This window comes from Raphanus sativus, chromosome 2, assembly GCF_000801105.2.
Source record: "Raphanus sativus cultivar WK10039 chromosome 2, ASM80110v3, whole genome shotgun sequence".
NCBI classification, from domain to species: Eukaryota; Viridiplantae; Streptophyta; class Magnoliopsida; order Brassicales; family Brassicaceae; genus Raphanus; species Raphanus sativus.
Window position 1 is genome coordinate 34,143,249 of NC_079512.1, and position 23,128 is coordinate 34,166,376.

Genomic DNA, 23,128 nt, shown 5'->3' on the forward strand with positions numbered 1-23,128 from the left:
CAACTTGTACAAAATTACTAAAAATCATATAAAATTGTATAGTTATCAAAAATTAAAACTAAATAATATTTATATAATTTGTAGATATTTAAAAGAAACTAATGATATTACGATTTAAATTGTTTTTTAATTCAGAAAATTTAGAAAATTTTAGATAATAAAAATTTTATAATTATAAAAGTAAAATTATATAATATTTTGAAATTCAAAATGTCATATCTGAATATATTTATTTTTAGTGATGATTTATGAGTTATTAACATATTCTACAAAATTCACCAAAAATATAAATCAATATTAAATGTAATATATGAGTTATTGTCATATTCTAAAAAGATTTCCGAAAATATATATCAGCATTAAATGTAATTGTCCATGTTATATTTAACCATATGACATGTCATCAATCTTAATAGCCACGTCACAATTTTTTTTGTGAAAACGATTGTAGAGAAGACATATGGCAAATCACTTCTCAAATATAGATTAGGGGATGTCATCAATCTTAATAGCCACGTCACAATTTGTTTTGTGAAAACGATTGTAGAGAAGACATGTGGCAAATCACTTCTCAAATATAGACTAGGGGATGTGAACGACATACTCGAGTTACTATTCATTTTTAGTAATAATTTTATTTTAAGATATTCCTCTTAAAATGCTCTAATTTTATGAACTGGACCACCATTTATAAAATGCATACTTGAGTTCATTGTTAATGGATCATTTTTCGTCCATTGTTATGATATTTAAAAAGAGTTGAAAGCGGGAAAGAAAAGGAAAAGAGAAACAAAAAGAAGTGAAGAAGAAAGGCTAAGAAACAGAAAACCTCGTGTGCAAGTGTGTGACAGAGAAAAGAAAAAGACTTTTCTTTGTCTTTCTACAAAACAATGCAGCTAGTGGAAGAGAGAGTCGTCACTGGGATTAAAGAAAGGGACTACCACATGGCAAACAACACAAAGACGCAACCTGAGGCATTAACTTGTCCAGGTTATCAGATGATAGACAATACATAACTCGTTTTAGTCGTATAGTAGTAGCTTATTTTGATATGACTGCAAATAAAAAACTTGCTTATATGAAACATGACCAAAGAGGCAAAGGACTGAACGCTCAGTAAAAGAAGAGGGGAATGTGGACAAGAAACACATAGGATATTGTGTTAACTGCTGATAGACCAAGGACCGTTTACCTCATTAGTCATTACTATCTAATTTATATTCACAAGAAGGAGGTGAAGATTGAAAAGTTATAAGCTGTGTAAAATATTCTTTACAGACTTCGTAATGTGAATAGGCAGATGAATATGAGCCAATATAACAATTTCCCGTATACATATGTACATACAATCTGTATTCTTAAAATTTACTTGCACATAACCCCATCACAAACAGCTCTTTTTTATCCTGAAAAGATGGACTCAGAAGCTATTTTCTTGGATGTTCTTCGTACAAGAGAGATCCCATTGGGGTCACCACCCCACTCCTCAAGTACAACTATTAAGTTCGCAGATGGCTTCAGCCACGAACGAGGCACATGGTACCTGAAAACCAAAAGATTAGATTTGGCCTAAAGAAAAAGATTAGGTAATTTTTCCTCACTCACCATCTTTGAGAAGCTTCTCCACAGTTACTCAAACATTTCTTCTCGTTGAACGTTCCAGCATAGCTGCACCGTTCACATTTCCCACGAGCTTTATATGCAGGCCAGTGACGTCCAATGTTCTGACCATTTATCCAGACTTGTCCTTTCCCCATTGTGTTCATGTCCAAAGCCAATGGTTCATTGCCTGCTGTTGTGTCAAAAGTAGACTACAAAAAAAAAAGAAACTTAAATATTTGATCTAGCTTTGTTGGTAAGAATAATCTCTCTGTTTCTTTTACCTTGTACCAGGTCAAGGGTTGTTTCTTGGCCACCAATGATCCTTCTTTCCATTCAACGGTGGAACTCCCGGTTACGGTATGAAGGCTCAGAGCTTCACCTTTAGTACCAATCTGCTTGAATCACAGAAAGAAAAAACATTGTAATGATGGTTGTTAAGATGTAGAAGCATTAAAGTTTGCTGTTGAATTTTCAATAGGACCTTGTAGGACCATTTCCATTTAGACATATCCCATGTTCCGGAGTTAACTCCCTCCAGTGTGACTGGGCCAAGAACACCAGTATTCCTAGTCTCATAATGCAAGCCAACGTTCTGTGAGCAATACAGGAAGACAACGCTCAGATTGTAATCAGAAAAAAGCGCAGAGATGAACTACTTGATTCATCAAGAGAACTAACCGGGAGACCCACTGCTATACTTAACAGGGCAAGTTTGTTGACTCCTGCAGTTAGTTTGATCTTCTGACTAAATGTTAGCTTTGGTTTCTCCAGTGATCCGTAAGCAGTTCCTGAACACAGACTTTTTTTTTAAGAAGACAATACAAAAGCTACCATGCGGGGCTGTCTTTGGCCTATCTGAATCATACCTGCAAGCTGACCATTAACGAATACACTAAGAGCATGTCCAGCTGATTCAATAGTAAGAAGAGGGTCTTCACCAGTCTTCAAGAACTTCTCATCAGCACCGATTGTAATGCTGATTATATCCACAAGGAAAACCAACCATGAGTTCCTCTCCGTAGAGTCAGTAAGATAGTCAAGAGTTTTCCAAGTAGTGCTCACTCTGTCAGATACCAGAAATAGTCAGTCTTGTCTCTGGTGATGCTTATCTGTTCCACAAGCCCATCTTTGGTAAATGTACCATTATAATTTGGAGAAGGAATCTCTTCGCTGTATGATCCCCAAGATAATTGTGTGTTTGTGGGAACCATCTTCATGTGTATGCTTCGTGCACTGACCTGTACCTTGTAACACAGGTCATTCTCAGTGGTCTCAACAATGTAACGTGTTTGATAAGCTTTGAATGTTGATTTACCTTTGCAGTGTTGTAATATTCGGTTTTGCAGTTTGGTAGAATACTAACAGACCAAGGAGGTAGATCATATGTAGATCCCCCGAAGGAGACTCTTGCAGCAGAACTAGCGTTGTAGTTTGAGAGAAAAGCAGAGCAAGATGACTTGGATTTGAACACATGAGCCTAAAAAACAAACTAAGGTTAGATAATCTTTGAACTGTGTATTGCTTTTGCTTTGAAGTGTATCCATTACTTCTTGTTTATCACCGAGGGATGTGACTGTAGGATCAACAGAGACCAATGCTGGCTCACAGAGCTTGATGACCTTATGTAACTTCGTTAAGTGACTATACTTAGGTTCTCTCGGTAACCCTTTGAACACGTAACCCCAAAAAAAGCGTTAGATATAGTTTGTTAACATTGTGTGTTTCTTCAGGTGATGAGAGTTAAAGTTACCGTATTCATCGAGTGGAGCATTGTAGTCATAGCTAGTAGCCATGAACTCACCGGCTGTTCTGTCGAAGTTCGTTCCTCCGTGGTACTGTTTGACAACGTCTCGTTAGACAATTAATAATCAAATCTTGTTATTAGGTTATCTCAAGAATAAAGAATATATAAGAAGGTACCATATAGTAATTGATGAAGGAGCCACCGTTCTGTATGAAGCGAGCCACAGAGAAGGCAATGTCTTCGGCTGGTCTGTATGGTACGGCACCTCCAAACTCCGTGAACCTGGTTTTTTTTTTTGCAAGTTCACACAGAAATTTTACTCTTTTTTGTAATAAAACATACTTAAAATAATTTTAGTTTAAATATTTATAAAAAAAATTGATTTCGGTTTAGATATTGTTAGGTTGCGTGACTTACCAACCAGTCCAGTTTTCTGTCCACATCTTCGGCTTGTTGTCTGAATTTGGTTTGAAATTCTCACAATAATACCCATTGCATGTGTTTATCTATTGCCCAAGCACAGAAGAAAAACGCAGTAGCGGTGAATAAATGTGACAAAAGTTTGAAAAGATAGTAACTTTCTCAAAAAAAAGAAAAGGAAAGAGATGATTAGAGATATAGAATACAAACACAAAAAGAAATTCAATAATTCAAACATATGAATAAACAAACATCGTCTTTTGCCTGAAAGAAAACATATACAATAATGGGATGAGGTATGTGTATTATTAAGAGGAAAAATAAGACAAGACAAGAAAATGTAGTAAAATATTCAAAAACGAAACTTCAGCTTTGCTTAAAGAACACACAACTAGACAAAAAAAGCTAAACAAACTTGTTCTTTTGCTGAAATAATTATACAAGAATAATTAGGTATATTATAAGAGAAAATATTTAAGAGAGCACAATAACATAACATATGAGTTAAACTATTTCTTTCTCACTTTTTAAATACACAAAACGAAAAATGTTATAAAAATATAAAAAAATGTAATAACTAAAGGGAGAAAAAGAAAAGACATACAATGGAGTCAGGAGCATCATCTTGCTTGCACATAATCCATGGGACACCTGTGGAGAGTCCTTCTGCCATTTGAGCTGCCCATTTTGTGTATGCTTTTCCTGGTGCTCCTATCTCCCACTCTATTGGTCCATACTCATTTTCTATCTGCCCATTTTTTCCATATTTTATACACATACAATAAAAATCTAAAATTCGAACATTAAAGAATCATTTTTGGTTTATCTAAACTATGGGAAACATATAAACCTGTGACAGAATGATGGGTCCTCCTTGTGTCTCAAACAATTTTTCTTCTTTCATCATCCCCACAATCTTCTCAGTGAATTTTTGCATTGCAGCCTTTTTATTATCACATCAAATGTTTTTCTAGTTAATAAATTATCCAGAGAGTGTAATATTTCTATAAGAGGAAAATGAGAGAGTTTTAGACCTTGAAAGGTTCATTGTCGGTCCTAAATGCCATACCGGGAACATATTTGAGCCAAACAGGAAACCCTCTACAACCAATGAAACATATTTACTCAGATAAATATTTTGATAAAAAGAAACAATTTTACAAATTTTATTTACATTAACACTTAAATTAATTTTACCCTAAGTTCCATTCGGCACAAACGTAAGGACCAATTCTGAGATGAACATACAGACCAGCTTGTTGTACCAGCTTAACGAACTTAACCAGATCATATCTGTCCTCAAAATAATACTGAACCAAAGAACACATAATAAGCATTAGACAAGGACTCGAGGGTTATGGTTTTGGTCATAGTCTACGAGTGAAAAACAAAATTAAATAATAATAGTCTGCTTCATTTTGTAAAATTACTTGTCCAGGAGAAGGTTCATGCCCATTCCAGAAAACGTAAGTCTGTATAACATCCAAGCCTCCTTCTTTGGCCTTCTGTATAAGATCAGGCCACATCTGCATATAGAACAGAGCATTCACAAGATTTTTAATTATCTTACACAGAAATACAATTTTGTAATGAAATAGTGTAAACTATAAGCAAAACCCAGGTGCAGAAACACAGAAAAAAGGCTATAGGAAAGAAGAGAAGAAAATAACATTTAGTTCTAATAATCCATACACATATCATAAGATATTTTTTCGTTAAATCAAAAATGCTGAAGAATACCTCAGCTGTGCTTCTTGGGTAGTGAATGGACCCAGATAGAAGAATCCTTCTCTGACCATTGATGATCACGGCTTTATGATCGTAAGTGACCATTGCTTTAACTGAACAAATCAACGATGAACAACAAATAATACCCAGAAAAATCCAAGCCTTATTCCTTAAATTCAACCCCATTTCCTCCGTTGTTTGCAAAACCAATTTTATTCTGAGAAACTGGTAAAGAATATTCCACCTTAAATTTTAGGTATTGGGGTATTTGTGGTTTGGAGGAGGAACTCACGAGGTTCTTGAAGCTAATATGGTCTCTTTATATATTAAGGTTGAGTGGTTGACGCATATCATGTGTAAACACAATTGATTAGAACGTAATATTTAAATACTTAAATTTCATATTTAGTTGTTACATTTAATAAAATCTAAATGTTCAATTTAGAATTTGAGTTATACTCAATAAAATTTGGAATGCATATTAAAAAGTTGTAAAGCAGTGTAAATAAAAAAAAATTGAGTTGACCAATTAATTTTCACTTTTCATGTTTAAATCATAAAATAAAATTTACATTAACTATAATAGAATTTTCAAACATTTAAATTTTACACTAATCCAGGAGTACTTTTCTATTATTTGTAAATCCCAACTTTGGTTTTCTTGTTGTATCATAGAACTTGTATGTATAGATTATTAAATGAATGTGTTTATTTTTTGACGTCAGAATTCATATGTTCTATTCTCCCAATACACCAATATTGTTGTTTTCAAAAAAAAAATACACCAATATTGTTGCTTAGGACGAGTGACTTTGAAGTTGAACCCTTAGTAGCTTGTCAGTTACCAATTGCGTAGTTTACAATTTTTCATTTCTTCACTTTCTATTTTCTTGAATTTTAAATTTTACTTTTCTTTTTAATTAACGACAGTGTTGGGAACAATGTCCAACGGCCAAAACTAACCGCCTATTCTGTGTATCTCGACGATACCAATATTTTTTAATTTCTCGATCGCCAACGGAAATTGAAAGGCAGTTACCGACACCGTATTGGGTTTTTCACTTTTATATCTACCATTGAGCTTTTCCACTTCTTATTTTTTTTTGTTAAAAAAAATCCTAGGCTTATATATAGTATACAAATAACCAAACCCACTTGCACGACCTTAAATATGAGTTCTTTCACATTCCATAAAATCGAAATTGAGTAATTTTTTTTTTGGTAAAATTGAATAATTAATTTTCTAAATAGTTTCTAAACAGTTTAACATGCTAGTTTCATGTTGACTTGTAAGATTAACCTCATAAGTTCTTGAGCATTTATTTTGCAGATCGTTATGAAATCATCAAAATGTGTGATATATTACAGTTGGTGTGGTCCGCGATCCAAAGTAAAGGTGGAAGACTAGAGTAAAAGTCGGTTGCACTAAAGTATATTTTTATGATATATGATTTGACAAAATTATTTTCTATACGAATGTAAGTTATGTTAGTGGTTAAGTTTTATACTTAAACAAGTTACTTCAGCTAGGGATGAATGTCCCTTGTACATTAAAGACCTTAGGCAAAGATTTAAAAATGGGATTGGTGACACCTTTTTCTGAACAGGTGACGCTTTTTTTTCACTGTAAGAAATTAAAATTGTACCTCATTTAGGTCATTTTGATAAAAATATGTACGTCTAGTGAAAAACGAAATGCATTAATGGATAGTGAGAATATGGTCACAAATAAGTATGGACATTGTGAAAACAAAAATAGCAAAACCATGTTAACATTCTTGTTAACCAAGTGGTCTTGGTCTAGTGGTAAAGAATTCACAGTTGTAAGTATCGTTTCAAATTTGATTTTCTTTAGCCAACCGGAAAGTTTTAAATGGCAAAAAACGCGGATTTTGCGGATTTCGTGGTGATTAGTCTTCTGACTTGAAAAGGTTTTAAGATCATACCACGGTTATAAAAAAATCAAAAAAACATTCTTGAACTCGATGGACATACACAATTATATACTATATGAATTAAAATCATTAAATCAACATTGTTGTATGCAATTAGATGAGGTTTAGTTGACATTTGTGGTTGGTCGAAACTTGAGAAAGTCAAGTAGCCGCATCCCATTGGCGTAACTTCGCTAACTAAAAGCTTTACCTTCCCAGTCTTCCACGGCCGATTAGCCATTCAGAGACTGCCGCGTGGCTCTAATTAACCAACTCCTACTAGCACCACCCTATCCAAACCTCCCAACTTTCACCAACTAACCATTGTGATTTGTGGCAGATATACCGTTATTCTTTGTTTATACAAACTTTTATACTTTCCCTCGACTTGTTTCACACAAACACTATGTAGATGTATCTTTGTTTAGACATATTTTCCATGTCTTGTTTTGTAGACACATATAATCTCTAATCACTAGAAATGATTCTGCTTGAAATAAATAATCTCTAATCTCCTATAATTTTTTTTGGGTCAAAATCTCTAATCTCCAATCCATGTCTTGTTTTCAAAACTAAAAACTAAAATTCAAAAACCAAATAAACAATCATAGCCTAATTTCCGGTTCCCCCAAAAACTTCCACTCGACCCTTATACGTAAATTAGAATTTATCCATAAAATATGGTCCCAATGGGCTCAAATTTCTTCTGAGGCCCGTTAGTATCAACTCTTTGCTTTTAGTAATTAACCCATGTCTGTCCAGTAGCAAACAAAGAATCGTCAAAATTGGGAACAAAGCTCATATGTTTTTTTCTTTTTTACTTTTTTGAACAAAGATCATATGTTTATTAGTTACTGTTCTTTATTCATCGTTGTAACAAAATGGAACACGAAGAAAAATGGTCTATTTTAAACTTCTGGGTTTGGCTTTTGGGTTCTAATGTTTCATTTTTAGGATTTAGGCTTTAATATTTTTTGGAATTACAACTTAATTTATACTATGTAATCATTTTTGAAAAAAATGGACCTATTTTGTTATTTTTGTATAAAATATGTCATATTTTCTTAAGAGTCCCATAAATCCACTTACGTCATACGAAAATTTTATTCGAAGTGTGTAACTTTTTGGTTGATAATTTATCAAAGTATGAAAATTTTATATTTTAAATCCAAATTCTAATATAAACATTACATTTTAGTTCATTTTTTTAACAAAACATTTTAGTTCATATTTGCTCAATACGTTATTTGTGTTAGTTAATTTGTGTATATATTGGGAAACTTATTCTCTCTTACCATAATTCATGGACTATTACTAGGAGAGAACTGCATCAAAAGACGAAGTTCCTTCTTCACACAGAGCCCAAACTCATGATCTTTTGATGTATTTACCTGAACACCACAATAGGGATGTTAATACGGGCTGCCCAGGCCCGTTTAAATCCTGCCCGTTTAAACATCCCTACACCACATACACACATCTCTCTATTTAACGGGCGCGTTAAAGATTACTCTGGACAATAGCGAAGCAAATCTTAGAAAATCCAGCTTATGATTAATGAATGAAATATATGTGATAATGAGGTAAAGATTAGACGACAATACCGAAGAGAAAGAGAAGTGTCACAGGACAGATGATACGGTGGTGAAGATCAGAGAGGTAATGGTCCCTTTTGGGAAATCTTTAATATATAAGAAACCAATAAAAAGAGACAAGTCGTGAAAAGTACCAAAACGTTGGACATGACCCCAATTGTTCTGACATTCACATATCTATAGATATATACATCGTCATGTGTGTGTTGTTCCTCTCAGAGTGTCACTTGTTGCCTTGTTGGAGTTTGTGATCCCTATGCAGCATACGTATCCCATCTCTCTATCGTTTATTTTTCTCATGCCTCTTCTGTTTTCTTCCTAAATACATATCTATCTGATTCTGACTTCATTTATTGTGATTCAGATTCTATTCTTCATGTAGTTTTCCCAGTTGCCCTTAGATGTGTTTCAATGGGCGCAACTAGAACTTATAGTAGTTGATGGACAGATCGACCGCGAGTTCAACTAATTTATCAAGTTTTATGTTTTAAACTTGTTAATGACTTTGATCAAAAAAAAAACTTGTTAATGACTTTTGGAACCGGAAGAGTAACATACAACCCTGATAAAAGCAATTGTCACTTAAAAAAAAGCGAAATTTTGCCTTTTTATATTTATTTTATAGTACCATTTACTTACCCAAAGGTAAAATTCAAAAGTTTTTTCTCCACTAAAATTAAAAGGTAGACATACATGTGATACGGTTACATAACAGCTGCTATAGTTGGATGTATGTGCATAAAGCAAGTTGTAGCTAAGGAACTTTGAAAGGTGAAAGACCTTCGTTTTAATATTTTCTTTTGTTTCTTTGTGATCCGGTTTTGATCATTCAGATCTTTGTCCCTACTTCTATAATTTTAATTATTATATTTCACAAAAATATTGAATAAAATTTCAAACGGAAATAAAATGATCATCTATCAAACCCTTAATCTATCTTACCTATATTCTCCCTTGGATCAAATCTCCATCATCCATATCCTCACGGATATATACTAGAATTCTTTAAGCTCATAAGCTTCGATGATGAGGGTTTGGATATAGTATAACGCAAAGAAATCTTATATACGGTGAACCCTAGACGATGATCACTTCTGTTTTATCCGCGACATGTAAAACAAAATTTCATAATCAATCGGTACTATACAACTTTTTAGAACATGTGGTAGCTAGTAGACTCATGAAATTGAAAATACATAAAAATTAGACAATATATTATGCGGAGGGGTCCTGATTGACTTGTAAAATTTGATCAGTTATTGAATGGTTTTGGCGAATACTAAGGTGGGGTTGTTTTCTTCCTTTGCCATTCTAAACCTATCTCTTGTCTCTCTTTTTTTTGAGAAATAAGCTTATCTCTTGTCTTCTCTCTCTCTCTAAAATGATTATTGATGAATCACATCCCCGTCGAAAGATCACGTGTTATAGATATATCATACTTTGTGCATGCATGGTATATATTATTTAACAGTAAGCTCGGACAATATATGATAGAATTGATCTATTCATTAAAACATATATTTAGTATTTTCATCAAGCTATTATAAGTTTGACAGCATGCATGTTAGCTAAGTCAACAGGGAGAAAAGATAGAAAATGTCTGGATATCTGTATTTCTTTGCTAGGTAATTTATTTCATTTTTATGCATACTTATAAACTCCTAACATCTTAAACTAAACATGGTTCACAAAATGTACCTATCATAAATAACAGTTTTATCACTATCTTTTCAATTTTTCTAAATTATACTAGTAGTAAATTGATCTTGCATATAAACTATATATATATATATATATATAGTGTTTCAAAAATAATGTACATATATATATGTAAGTAAGTGTTTGTTTTTGGCTAGTACGTTGTCCCTTGCCTTTAAAAAGGGTCAATTACAGTATAACTTGGGTCCTTCTTTGCTTGTCCCTGATCTCTCATATTCTCTCTTCTTTCTTCTCTTTTCTTCACTGATCTCTTTGATCATGGGTTCGAGTTTTCATTACAGTATAGATCTCAATGAAGATCAAATCGACCAACCTTTTTTCTCTCCTCTTGGATCCTCTCTTCATCATAACCACCATCGATATCATGATGATGACGATCATTTAACTCCTTGGAATCTCTCTTCTTCATCATCTTCTTTGACTGCACCATCTCTTTCTCACCTCCCTTTCTTGATCAACTCTCACCAAGATCAAGTACATGTTGGGTATAACAACAACACTTTTCATGGTTTTCTTGATCCCTATCTCTCCCAATCCCTCGAGGTATAAAATTGGAAGTGAATAAATATACCGATTTCTTGATTATTAACACCTAGAAATTGTATAGTATTGTTATATGAAACTTTAACTAATTAACCAAATTATTCTACAATGGTCTTATGGAAATTTCAGACCAAGAAGTTTGTCTCTAATGATGGTGGATCACCATCAAGCGATCAAATGGTGCCAAAGAAGGAGACACGACTAAAATTGACAATACTGAAGAAAGACAGGCATCATGATCATGAACAGGTGAAACTGATGAAGAGGAAGACGATGATCAAGAAAACCTCGGCAAACCAGTACAATATTATTGTTAACGAGACTGGTTATAACGGAAGCAACAATTGCGTAATTAGGATTTGTTCCGATTGTAACACGACCAAGACTCCTCTTTGGAGAAGTGGTCCGAGAGGTCCCAAGGTAACCAACCATACATATACTAGCTAATTCAACAAATTAATTTCATATTATAGATCACTATTAGAAGCTCTCTCAGAAATTTGATGTATTTTTGAAATTTGATGTATTTTTTGTTTTTTAAGAAGATTTTGAAATTTAATTTTCAAAAAAAGAAAGAAATTTGATGTATTTTTATTAGACTAATATTAGCACAAGAAACCTAAATATATAAATTCACCAACAAAAATTATCCAGTACCTTAAATAAAAACTTAGCTAGTACTTCTAACTAGGTTAAACAAAATTCTTTAAATGGAACCTTCTAAAAGTTTTATCTCACAATATAATTAATCAACTAATTAACGCTCATGTTGGTTTTGTTATTACAGTCTCTATGTAATGCGTGTGGGATAAGGCAAAGGAAGGCGAGGCAGGCCGCTATGGCAGCTGCAGGCGCAACCACAAACTCTGAGTACTTGTCACCACCCCTCCTGAAGAAAAAGATGCAAAGCAAGAACAAGAGATCAAATGAAGTTAGCAATCTCTATTCTTCTTTGGCTCCAAAGGTAAAGAAATGTAAGAGCACGAATACATCGATGGAGCCCGTAAGATCCGGATATTTGGAGAACCAAGGCAAATCCACTATGTCGTCTTCCTCGACATCTTCCTCTTCAAACAAGTTTTATTCTGATGATCTAGCGATGATGTTGAGAAAAAGCTCAGCTTATCAGCAAGTTTTTCCTCAAGATGAGAAGGAGGCTGCCATTTTACTAATGGCTCTATCGTACGGAATGGTTCACGGGTGATCCTTATTTTTATTAAAATGCACTCTTCTTTAAGAAATCAGGGAATGATTTTTATAAACTATGTCTTAATCCCTCATATACTTGATTAAATTTTTTTTTTTTTTGCGCTGATAGATTAATATCAGTCAGCCCAACTTTGATAGTTTTTAGTATTGAGAGTATTATGTATGAGTTGGATATTCCGATAATGCGGAAGTTCTTGATTTTTCATTGGGTTTTTTTTTTTTGATCGAATTTTCATTGGGTTATATGTTTGAAACTTTAGATAGAGTTACATTAATATATCCATATATATCTCTATATGTATCTAGTCAAGTTGTAAAACCATTCTCTAAATGATATATACATTCAGAGCGAAAAAAACATTAAAAATACAAAATCCATAAAACCATTTTTCACTTTAGAAACATAATTTTTATTTCCTGAAAAATGTCTGTAGAGGCCAGAAAAATATCTGTTTAAGATCATAATCATTCAATAAAATATATATATTTAAATATGATGTTTTCAAGTTCACATGTTCTGTGTAATTATAACTGTACCATCATCATCGTCCATGACAAGGCAGAACATTCAGCTTTTTCAATAGAATGCCGGGATTTAAATTTCACCATGCTTCTTATGATCTAACCTATTCCAGATTCCTGGTTTCCTATGTGGTGTGTGACGCATTGTAATCTATTCTATTAATTTTTCTGTATAACCAGTTGATAAAGGTTCAATCCAATTATTTATAAACACATTTTGAATAATTATCTAGCAGTGTTTAGCATATATATCTATAAAGGCGTCTAATACGATTGTAAATTTGTAACTGCCACAAACTATGCGGAACCCACTTCTCTTTGGAGGTAAAAACTGTCATACTAACTTTAACGTGAGTAGGATTTCATATAAAAATCTGTGTAGGTAATGGGTATGATGATACAAACTTGCTAGGTTTAATCACAAAAAAGCTTCTTTTTTTAAAAAACATTTTTTGAGAAACAGACATATTTGTAGGTTCCTTTTCTTCTACCTAATATACATACCCCATATCATAATACATATATAACTTAGACCAAAATACATATATAACTAATCCGTAAGTCGACATGTTTCTTACTTCCTACATGCAAAACACACAACTCTTTATTTTCCTTTGTAACCGTAAATTGATGTTCAGATTTTAACTAATTACATCCAAAGCACACAACTTTATACCTTTTATACCTTTTAATCTGGGATTTTATTTAAATTACTAACCAATATTTTCGAAAATGTTGAAAACATATTTCTAGCAAATCCCAATAAAAATTTCCATTAAACCCACTTTTAATATCTATGTTTTCAAAATAAGCAATCATATATAGGTAGTTTATAAAAAAACAAAAATAAAAACTAAAAGACCTTTTCCGGATTACAAGACCAATTAGCTAATAGATTTTAATGAGTCTAAATAGATTTATATTATTATCATAGGTCGAAATTTAAAATATTTATGCTATTAAAATTCATAGATTTATGTTCACGTAACTAACTAAACGAATATACATAACAAATGGTTGTACAAGATCTATAAGTTATATGCAATTTGTACAAACCCAAATTAATAAATGGATATAAGTATAAGGCTTATATGTTATATGTAGTTTCTTCAAACCCAAACTAAATATACATATTTTCAAACAGAATGTTCAACCACATTCTTATTTAGGGATGAGAATACATGTGATGTTTCAAAATATAAATACTGATGTTACATTTTCATAAATAATATTCTATCACGAGAAAATAACGAGAACTTGGACAACGATAAATCCTTTTGATTGGCATTAAAATTACATATTTAAATTATTGTTTTGTTTTGACCAAAACGTAAAAAAAAAAAAATATGATCCGACCTTAACTTTCAAACCATATATCTTATTTAAGTTTCAAATATTTTTATATTCAAATCAAAATATATAACTGTAGATGAGTTTTGATAATAGATAAAAGGTTTATTATAAATATATTTTTATATATTTTTATAATAATTATATTAAAGAATTATTGTTTAAAAATATATAACTCGCAGATAACCGTAAATTTAAGCGGAGTGGGTACAAAATTATTTGTTTACGGGTTATACATTCAGATTTTTTGACCAGAACAAAACTGAAACCCGCGGATTGGCGGTTCAGCGAGTCGGGTTCGATCCGCAACCCACCTTAACCGAACGTACACCGGACCAATTTTTAAATTGTCATTATTTAATAAAATATATTTTGATTTACACACAAATATGATTACAAAGAAACGTACTAATATAATTACAAAGAAAACACAAATATGAAAACTAAATTTAAAACAAAAAAATATACCCGCCCTTTTAAGGACGGGTCAAAATCTAGTTGCACTTAAACCACCAGAACTTTTTACAGTATCCAGTCTCTTCCAAATTTTCTTTCTTGATCCTCTAACAGTGTTGCTTTTATCAGTTAGTATTATCAGTTAGTATTTTGAGGTTCTTAAGAAACTACTATTGATCGTTAGAAAAAAAAAACAGAAAAAGGATTTTCAATCCCCTTGGATACAAAATCTACAAACAAAACTGAAGGGGTTATTTTGGAATAAGTTTGATGGTTGGGGACTGAAAGCCAATTGTATCTTCAATGGAAAAAAAAAAAAACTAAAAAGCGAAACAGAAGTAGGAAAAAAAGGCGAAAGTCTTTCACTTTGCGCGATTCATGTCTCCTCCTCCGACATCTTTTCGATCGCTTTACGCTTCCTCATCTACTCATACTCCGATTTCTCCACCAATCCGAATCATACCCTTACTTAATTCATTAAACAGATTCTACGGTCTATCATTCTCAACCTCGTCTTTTCTTCCTTCAAATCTAGTTTTCTCAACAAGGAAGCAGTCTCTCTGTATAAAGGTAATTCAAGTCCGAAACTTTATGTGTTGGGTTTCAAGTGTATGTCCGAAACTAGAGAACCCATGTTTCGGAATCTGCTGAAGCTTATGTCAGTAGTAGTCGATCAGGAATTAGGGTTTTCTAGTGTCATTGATTGAGAGATTACTATCGATGCGGTCTTGTTGGGGGAGAGAGATGTAACGATTACATCAGTCGTGTGTCACTGTATCACTTCAATTGAAGTGCTATTGTGTATTGTAGCTAAGAGGTGAAACATTGTTCTGCGTTTGTGGGGGGTAGGTACAAGCTTTAGCTGCTGAAACAGAACAGCCAAAATGGTGGGAGAAGAAAGCAGGGCCAAACATGATCGACATTACCTCAACCGAACAGTTTCTGAACGCTTTGAAAGATGCGGGAGATAGATTAGTTATCGTTGATTTTTATGGAACTTGGTGTGGTTCTTGCCGAGCAATGTTCCCTAAGGTAAAAGTTGAATCACCTTTCGTTTCATCTTAAAGCAAAAGGTGAAACCTTTTTTTTTTCTTTTTTTTTTGCAGCTGTGCAAAACAGCGGAAGAACACCCTGAAATCTTGTTCCTTAAAGTAAACTTTGACGAGAACAAGTCACTCTGCAAAAGCTTGAACGTCAAGGTGTTACCATACTTCCAGTTGTACCGCGGCTCTGATGGCCAAGTTGATTCTTTCTCCTGCTCTCTCGCCAAGGTTTGCTCTCTCTCTCTTATCCTCTTCTCTCTTTGTGTTCTTCCTTGTCCTCTAAGTCTAATAAGCTTCTACGAACATGTATGCACAGTTTAAGAAACTCAGAGAGGCTATAGAGAGACATAATGTAGGAATTAGAAGTGACAACCACTCTTCTTCGGTTTCTGAGCAAATTGATGATTCAAGTTCAAGCCTGTAATCAACCAATGTCTGGATCTGATTGAAGAAGTTTTATTTATTTGATCGTTTCAATGTATATATGTTAACTGCCATTTGCGTTTTCTGCATCATAACTTGTGTAGATAAAAACTGAAAAAGTCTAATTAAAAAAAAACACACTTTGTTTTATAAATCCACTGGTATCTGAAAGTGAGAACTAATGTGGAATCTCAAGAGTCTGAAGACTCTGAACTAAGGTATCATACTTGGACGAAATTGCATTAGTTGCATCTCATCTTAAAACCATCTTTTACATTTACTCAAAGAAAAACTGACATGAAGGCGAGGCCCTAGGCTCACGAGCTAACACCTTTATCATCTCAAATTTCTCTTTCAGGTCACTGTTTTTCGCCGAAAATTTTGCTTCCTTCAAATGTTTCGCATTTGTTAGTATGTACATTGCAATTTGTCTCTCTTCTTCATGTAGTCCATTGTATCTTTCCCACTTTTTGTAGGCAAGATGACAAACAAGGCGGAACGTTAACTGGTTTGCAAAATTGTGGGTTAGACATGCGGTCCTTAGTGCCTTTCCTGGACTTCTGTGACCAAATCAAGAACACAAATGTTTTATCAAAGAGCAAAAGTTAACCTAGAAAGTAAGTTTCTTACATATCTTGTGAGCTTGAGAACTTGTAGTGTAGGAGAATTCAATAACAACACCATAAGTAGATTCCACCACTCGGTTTTACTAGTGTTTAGCTCCAAATATACAAGCTGATCAAAGACAATACGATCAGCGCACCTAGTCTGCGGTACGAACAAACAAAATATGTTAAACTGTATAACTGCCTGATTTGTGCAAAAGTACACTGAAACATTAGCCTTTTTTCAAGATTATATACATATAGAGTTGCCTTCCAAATTATGAATTTTTTTTAATGAAAGTTCTTATTAAAAGTTTATGGCCTCCAAAATATTAGATCAGTTTTTAAAAGTGAAAGAGTTGGACAACAAAAGAGTTGAAATGATGTGAACTCAAAAGGGTACATTAGTTTACCTCCAAAAATGATAAAGATAAGGAGAGACGTTTGACTGATGAGGCAAGAGGTAGGAGAATCTTCTCAGTATTTATATCAGAAACATTAATAATCTTCGCCTCTCTTAGCTCCGGCGTATTCTCAATAGAAAACTTATAATCTTTCAGTCCTTTAACGGAAAAGTAGTTCAAAGAAGGAGCATTTATCACATACCTTCTTAGACCATCTCCATCACTAAAATCATGTATTGTAAACTCTTTAAAGATGGTACTTCAATAGTAAAGTTTACCACATTATCCACAAATCGCATAACATCCAATTTTTCAAGATTAGGACAACTTGAGAAAAGCCTACGTGCTGAATCATCGTCCTTGAAGTGCACAAGTCGAAGGTTAAGGATCTTGAGGGACTTGAAACAAACATGAGAGTTAGGAACATCTACATGAACACGGTACTTAAGTTTCAAGACCTCGAGTGTTTTACAAGCGTAGATGTATCTTGGCAAACAGATAATTTCCGAGTGAGGATCGAGTTCAAGTTCACGCAAACCATGTTCAACCGCATACTTAATCCAAGCAGGGATATCAATAGCGTTACAATCTGATCCAACGATAAGTCGCATACTCTCTTTTTTTTTTTGTCACTGAAATTTCATTAATAAAAAAGAGAATGAATCCAAAACTATGGTCCAAACTCAGAAGTCCATTACATAGAAGCGAAAAACATAAGAGCCTTTATGGCTAAGATATCAACAATCGTGTTCTTTGATCGGGAGAGATGAGAGAAACCGATTGATGCAAACCCAGAGGAGATCGAACGGATGTCGAAGACAATTCCGATGACTTCTTTAGACTGGAGATCGCCGAAGATAGCTCGAAAGAGCGTTGAATTGTCGGAGAGAAACTTGAGTGTGAAGAACTCCAAAGTTAACCTCCTGCAGAGTAGACAAATGACTGGAGCAACTGGCATGGAAACTGAGAGAATCCACGCACGGATCAGAAGCTGAGACACATTGGATGAGCAAGTGGAAAAGCATGTCCATATACAAAGGATCACTCTCTGATAAAGGGCTATGTGAACCCGGCTCTCAACAACCACATTATAGACCATGCTCATCAAGCTCAATGCTTTCTGGATGGTGCGACTCAGAGCGGCTGCAGGTGTTGGAGGCATGGAGATGCTAAGGATGACATTCGACGAGGGAACAGAGGTTGTGGTCAGGCTAATACTTTGGACACCAATATTACCATATCGGGTCCACAAGTCTTTGCTGAAAACACAACTGATCTGCTGGCCAGTAAAACACGTTGTCTTGAGAGTCAATACATAGATGGTTAAAGGAAGCTCAACAGGCCTCACCAAATCCATCACAACAAAATGAAAGCACATCTCAAAGTACCATTTAGCTTGATCTCGGTAGTGAAGATGTATGACAATGAGGAGAGAGCAGGCAAGTGGACGACGGAGTGACGGAGGCAACAACGGATCTGGTGGAGAAGAGGCGGATGTGATGTGAAGTAGGGAAGATGAAGGTCTACCCCGAGAAGAGGGAGGCGGATCTGGGGGTATTGGAGGGTTTGGAGGCTCCGGTGGTAACTGGTGTTCCGACGGCGGCGGACTAAGCACAGACCGGAGAGCATGAGATCTGCCTCGTGTTGGAAGAGGTGAGAAGCAACAGGTTGAGGCTGAAGCAGTCATGTCGCTGGAGGTTGAATAAGCCTTAGGAGAAGTAGAAATCAAATGTACCAGTGCTGTTTAGAAGGAGGAGGAGACAAGGAGGGTGGAGCTCCGGCGTTTGAAATCCATCTTCAAGATCTGTGCGGCTGCCTTGGAAGAAGCGCCAGGGAGAGTTTCACTAAGTCGCATACTCTCTAGAAGGCATGGTTTACGTGATATCAAGAACATATAACAAATTGGTGCGACAATCTTTTATTATTCTTGTCGAGTTTAGGCACACGTTCCCAGAGAGTTGTCCATCGCTTCGACAAAACACAAGTCCTTACAACATCTACTGTAGGAATTAAGGACAATATCAGAAGCAGCAACGCATCGGGCAAGTCACTGATCTTATCTGGTGTCTCATCAAACCGGTCTCGTCTCTTGCTGGAGAGTCTACCACTAAAACTGATATGGAAAACATTAATTAAGACGATGCAAAATCGAAGATAATATCATAAGACTTTGGTCGGAGATTGGAGTGTAAGGAAATCTAGAACGCATGTAGAGACTCGGAAAGAACTTACTTTGGATTCATGGCCGTTGTGACTTGAAGGAGCCCTAGCTAGGTTTTTTTTTTTCTTGGGATTGAATGAGGGCAACTAACCTAACGTGTATATATGTATGTATAATCTATACTAATAAAAAAAACTATATGAAGCTCCATATGGCATTACTAATAAAAAATAAATATTCAATAAATATATAATAAGAAAATAATAAGTAAATAAATATACATATTATATTAAATATGTATCGTAATATTATTATTTGATATAAGAAAGACAACTAGAATAAATAAATATACAACATAAACCTATGCTAATAAAAAAGACTATTAATTTGAAGATTCAAAGAGTGTCTAGATCAACATAAAATTATTTTTCATAAAGAAGCCACATGACGTACTTATTAAATAATAAAAAGTAAATCGTAAGTAAATATATAATATAAAGAAAAATAAATAATAGGTAGATATATAATATAGAAAATAGAAATATTGCATTAAACATCTACGTAATATTATCATTTGATATAAAAATAAGAAAATTAGAATAAATAAATATAAAATATAAGAAAAATTAACAATAAGTAATATATAATATATAAAATAAATTATATGAAACATTTATCGTAATATTAGAATAAATACATATACAATATAAGAAAAAATAAATAATAAGTAAATATACAATATAAAAACAGAAATATTATCATTTGATTGAAAAGCAAAAAAATTAGAATAAGTAAATATACAATATAAAAAAATAAAAAATAAATATACAGTATAAAAAATAGAAGAACTAAATTAAACATACATCTGAAAAATATACAGAAAAATAAATAATAAATATATAAGAAATAAAATAATACATTAAACATCTATTATAATATTAGAATAAATAAATATAATAAAACTAAATAATAAGTAAATATACAATATAAGAAATAGAAAAACTACATTAAGCATCTATCTGAAAAATATATAACAAAATAAATAATAAGTCTATATAAAATATAAAAATAGAAATATTACATTAAAAAATCTATCATAATATTAAAATTTGATATAAAATCAAAAATAATTAGACTAAGTAAATATACAATATAAGAAAAATAAATAATAAATAAATATATAGTATAAGAAATAAAAAAATACATTAAACATATATATGAAAATGTATAGCTTTACATTTTTATTATTTCCAAATACTTTTTTAAATAAATATACAATATAAAAAAGAATACAATATAAAAATATAAATATTACATTAAACATCAATATTTTATTTACTCGATCGTTTCAATGTATATATGTTAACTGCCATTTTCATTTGCTGCATCCTAACTTGTGTAGATAAAAAGTAAAGTCTAGTAAAAAAAGAAACACTTTGTTTTACAAATCCACTGGTATCTGAAAGCGACAACTAATGTGAATCCCAAAAGTTTGAACTAAATTATGAAAGGATTCAAAATCTTATTATACTTGAAAGTAAGAAACCTCTTTTACTTTTACTCAAAGAAAAAGTGACATGAAGGTGAGGCCCTAGGCTCACGAGCTAACACCTTTAGCATCTCAAATTTCTCTTCCAGATCACTGTTTTTCGTCGAAAATTTTGCTTCCTTCAAATGTTTCGCATTTGTTAGTATGTACATTGCAATTTGTCTCTCTTCTTCATGTAGTCCATTGTACCTTTCCCACTCGAATCTTTGTAGGCAGGATAACAAACAAGGTGGAACATTAATCGGTTTGTAAAGTTGTGAGGTAGTCATGTGCTCCGTATTACTTTTGCTGGACTCCTGTGGCCACATCAAGAACACAAGTTGTTTTAGACTCATCACAGTGCAAAAGTTAACCTAGAAAGTAAGCAAAGTATAAGGAAGTTTCTTACATCTCTCGTGAGCTTGAGAACTTGTAGTTGAGGAGAATTCAATAGCAAAACCATGAGTAAATTCCACCACTCGGTTTTACTAGTACTTAGCTCCAAAAATACAAGCTTACTAAACACAATACCATCAGCATACCTAGTCTGCGGTACAAGCAAATGAAAAGTATATTAAACTGTATAAGTGACTGGATCTGGGCACAGTGAAACATCGGTCTTATTGCCCTCCAAATTTTTTTGAAGGTTATATACATACACATTGGTCCACAGTATGATTTTTTTCAGTTTATTTGAACTTTTTACAAACATTTTATGGCTTCCAAAATTCGATTTTCAAAAGTGAAAAAATTGGACTACAAAAGAGCTGAAATCATGTGAACTCAAAAGGATACTTTAACTTACCTCTAAAGGTGATAAAGCCAAGGAGAGACGTTTGACTGATGAAGCGAGAGGTAGGAGAATTTTCTCCGTATTTATATCAATAACATCCATAATCTTTGCCTCTCGTAGCTCCGGCATATTCTCAATAGAAAACTCATAATCATTCATGCCTCTAATGGACAAAAAGTTCAAAGAAGGAGCATTTATCACATACTCTCTTCGACCACCTCCATCACTACAATCATGTATAGTTAAACTCTTTAAAGATGGTACTTCAATAGTGAAGTTTACCACATTATCCACATATCGTATAATATCCAATTTTTCAAGATTAGGACAACTTGAGAAAAGCCTACGTGCTGAATCATTGTCCTTGAAGTGCACAAGTCGAAGGTTTAGGATCTTGAGGGACTTGAAACAAACAGGAGAGTTAGGAATATCTACGTGAACACAGTACTTAAGTGTCAAGACCTCGAGTGTTTTACAAGCGTAGATGTTTCTAGGCAATATGATATTTTCTTTTTCCGAGTAAAAATCGAGTTCTAGCCCACGCAAACCAAGTTCAACCGCACGCTTAATCCAAACAGGGATATTCATAACATCAGAATCTGATTCAACTTTAAGTTGCACGCTCTCTAGAAGACACTGCTTATTACGTGATATCATGAACCTATGAACAAATTGATCCGATAATTTTTTATCATTCTTGTAACTATAATCGAGTTTAGGCACATGTTCCCAAAGAGATGTCCATCGCTTCGACAAAATACAAGTCCTCACGACATCTACTGTCGGGATCAAGGACAATATCAGAAGCAGCAAAGCATCGGGCAAGTCACTGATTTTATCTGGTTTCTCATCATCAACCCGTCTTCGTTTCTTGTTGGAGAGTCTACGACTAAAACTGGTATGGAAACATTAATAAAGACGATAAGATGATATCGTCATAAGACTTTGGTCGGAGATTGGAGTGTAAGGAAAACTAGAACGCATGTAGAGACTCGGAAAGAACTTACTTTGGGTGCATGGCCGTTGTTGTGACTAGAGGAAACCCTAGCTAGCTTTCTCTGATTTTTTTTTGGTATTGAATGAGGGCAACTTACTTAACGTAGATAAATAGTATATGGTACAAAAAGTTAGATCATCTAATACATCTATTTGTAAATTAGACCTCCATCTTCTTATTATTATTAAAAACAGCATGTTATGGACAAAATTCACACCTAAATGAAACAGAAAACCATCCAAAATATTTATGTTAAATCATTGTTATTTTCTTAATTACCATTAAATTTATTGTAATTTGTCATTATAATTTTCTTTGTTTGCATTAAATTTAATAGGATTTTTCTATAATA

General features: G+C 33.3%; 4 protein-coding genes and 1 pseudogene across 7 annotated transcripts; 2 read left to right on the plus strand and 3 right to left on the minus strand.

The window, feature by feature from the left end:
- Window positions 1-1,231: 1,231 nt before the first annotated feature.
- On the minus strand, window positions 1,232-5,795 carry LOC108826227 (beta-galactosidase 12). 3 transcript variants are annotated; one of them, XM_018599622.2, is made up of 18 exons: window positions 5,507-5,795; window positions 5,197-5,292; window positions 4,964-5,076; window positions 4,801-4,867; window positions 4,617-4,709; window positions 4,371-4,514; window positions 3,764-3,852; window positions 3,523-3,628; window positions 3,353-3,437; window positions 3,150-3,268; window positions 2,918-3,079; window positions 2,665-2,840; window positions 2,469-2,578; window positions 2,281-2,390; window positions 2,084-2,194; window positions 1,884-1,994; window positions 1,606-1,811; window positions 1,232-1,543 (listed from the first exon to the last, which is right to left on the minus strand). In XM_018599622.2, the coding sequence occupies exons 1-18, from the start codon at window positions 5,678-5,680 to the stop codon at window positions 1,402-1,404; spliced, it is 2,214 nt and encodes a 737-aa protein (XP_018455124.1). In that variant the 5' UTR covers window positions 5,681-5,795; the 3' UTR covers window positions 1,232-1,401. The 3 variants fall into 3 exon arrangements, with proteins under 3 accessions (XP_018455124.1, XP_018455130.1, XP_018455117.1); XM_018599628.2 differs by having other exon boundaries at window positions 2,677-2,846; XM_018599615.2 differs by having other exon boundaries at window positions 2,665-2,846.
- A 5,105-nt stretch (window positions 5,796-10,900) lies between these two features.
- On the plus strand, window positions 10,901-12,699 carry LOC108840079 (putative GATA transcription factor 22). The gene is made up of 3 exons (XM_018612900.2): window positions 10,901-11,285; window positions 11,415-11,705; window positions 12,073-12,699. Exons 1-3 carry the CDS (start codon window positions 11,001-11,003, stop codon window positions 12,487-12,489), a joined length of 993 nt encoding a protein of 330 aa, XP_018468402.1. The 5' UTR covers window positions 10,901-11,000; the 3' UTR covers window positions 12,490-12,699.
- A 2,459-nt stretch (window positions 12,700-15,158) lies between these two features.
- Window positions 15,159-17,206, plus strand: LOC108843194 (thioredoxin-like 2-1, chloroplastic). 2 transcript variants are annotated; one of them, XM_018616322.2, is made up of 4 exons: window positions 15,159-15,392; window positions 15,672-15,854; window positions 15,929-16,093; window positions 16,765-17,206. In XM_018616322.2, the coding sequence occupies exons 1-4, from the start codon at window positions 15,201-15,203 to the stop codon at window positions 16,771-16,773; spliced, it is 549 nt and encodes a 182-aa protein (XP_018471824.1). In that variant the 5' UTR covers window positions 15,159-15,200; the 3' UTR covers window positions 16,774-17,206. The 2 variants fall into 2 exon arrangements, with proteins under 2 accessions (XP_018471824.1, XP_018471822.1); XM_018616320.2 differs by lacking the exon at window positions 16,765-17,206 and adding an exon at window positions 16,182-16,442 and having other exon boundaries at window positions 15,160-15,392.
- Window positions 16,566-19,629, minus strand: LOC108843193 (F-box/FBD/LRR-repeat protein At3g52680-like; annotated as a pseudogene).
- Window positions 19,630-20,911: 1,282 nt separating this feature from the next.
- On the minus strand, window positions 20,912-22,858 carry LOC108820499 (F-box/FBD/LRR-repeat protein At3g52680-like). Its single transcript, XM_018593449.2, has 4 exons — window positions 22,787-22,858; window positions 21,792-22,674; window positions 21,396-21,533; window positions 20,912-21,303 (listed from the first exon to the last, which is right to left on the minus strand). The coding sequence occupies exons 1-4, from the start codon at window positions 22,795-22,797 to the stop codon at window positions 21,016-21,018; spliced, it is 1,320 nt and encodes a 439-aa protein (XP_018448951.1). The 5' UTR covers window positions 22,798-22,858; the 3' UTR covers window positions 20,912-21,015.
- Window positions 22,859-23,128: the final 270 nt, after the last annotated feature.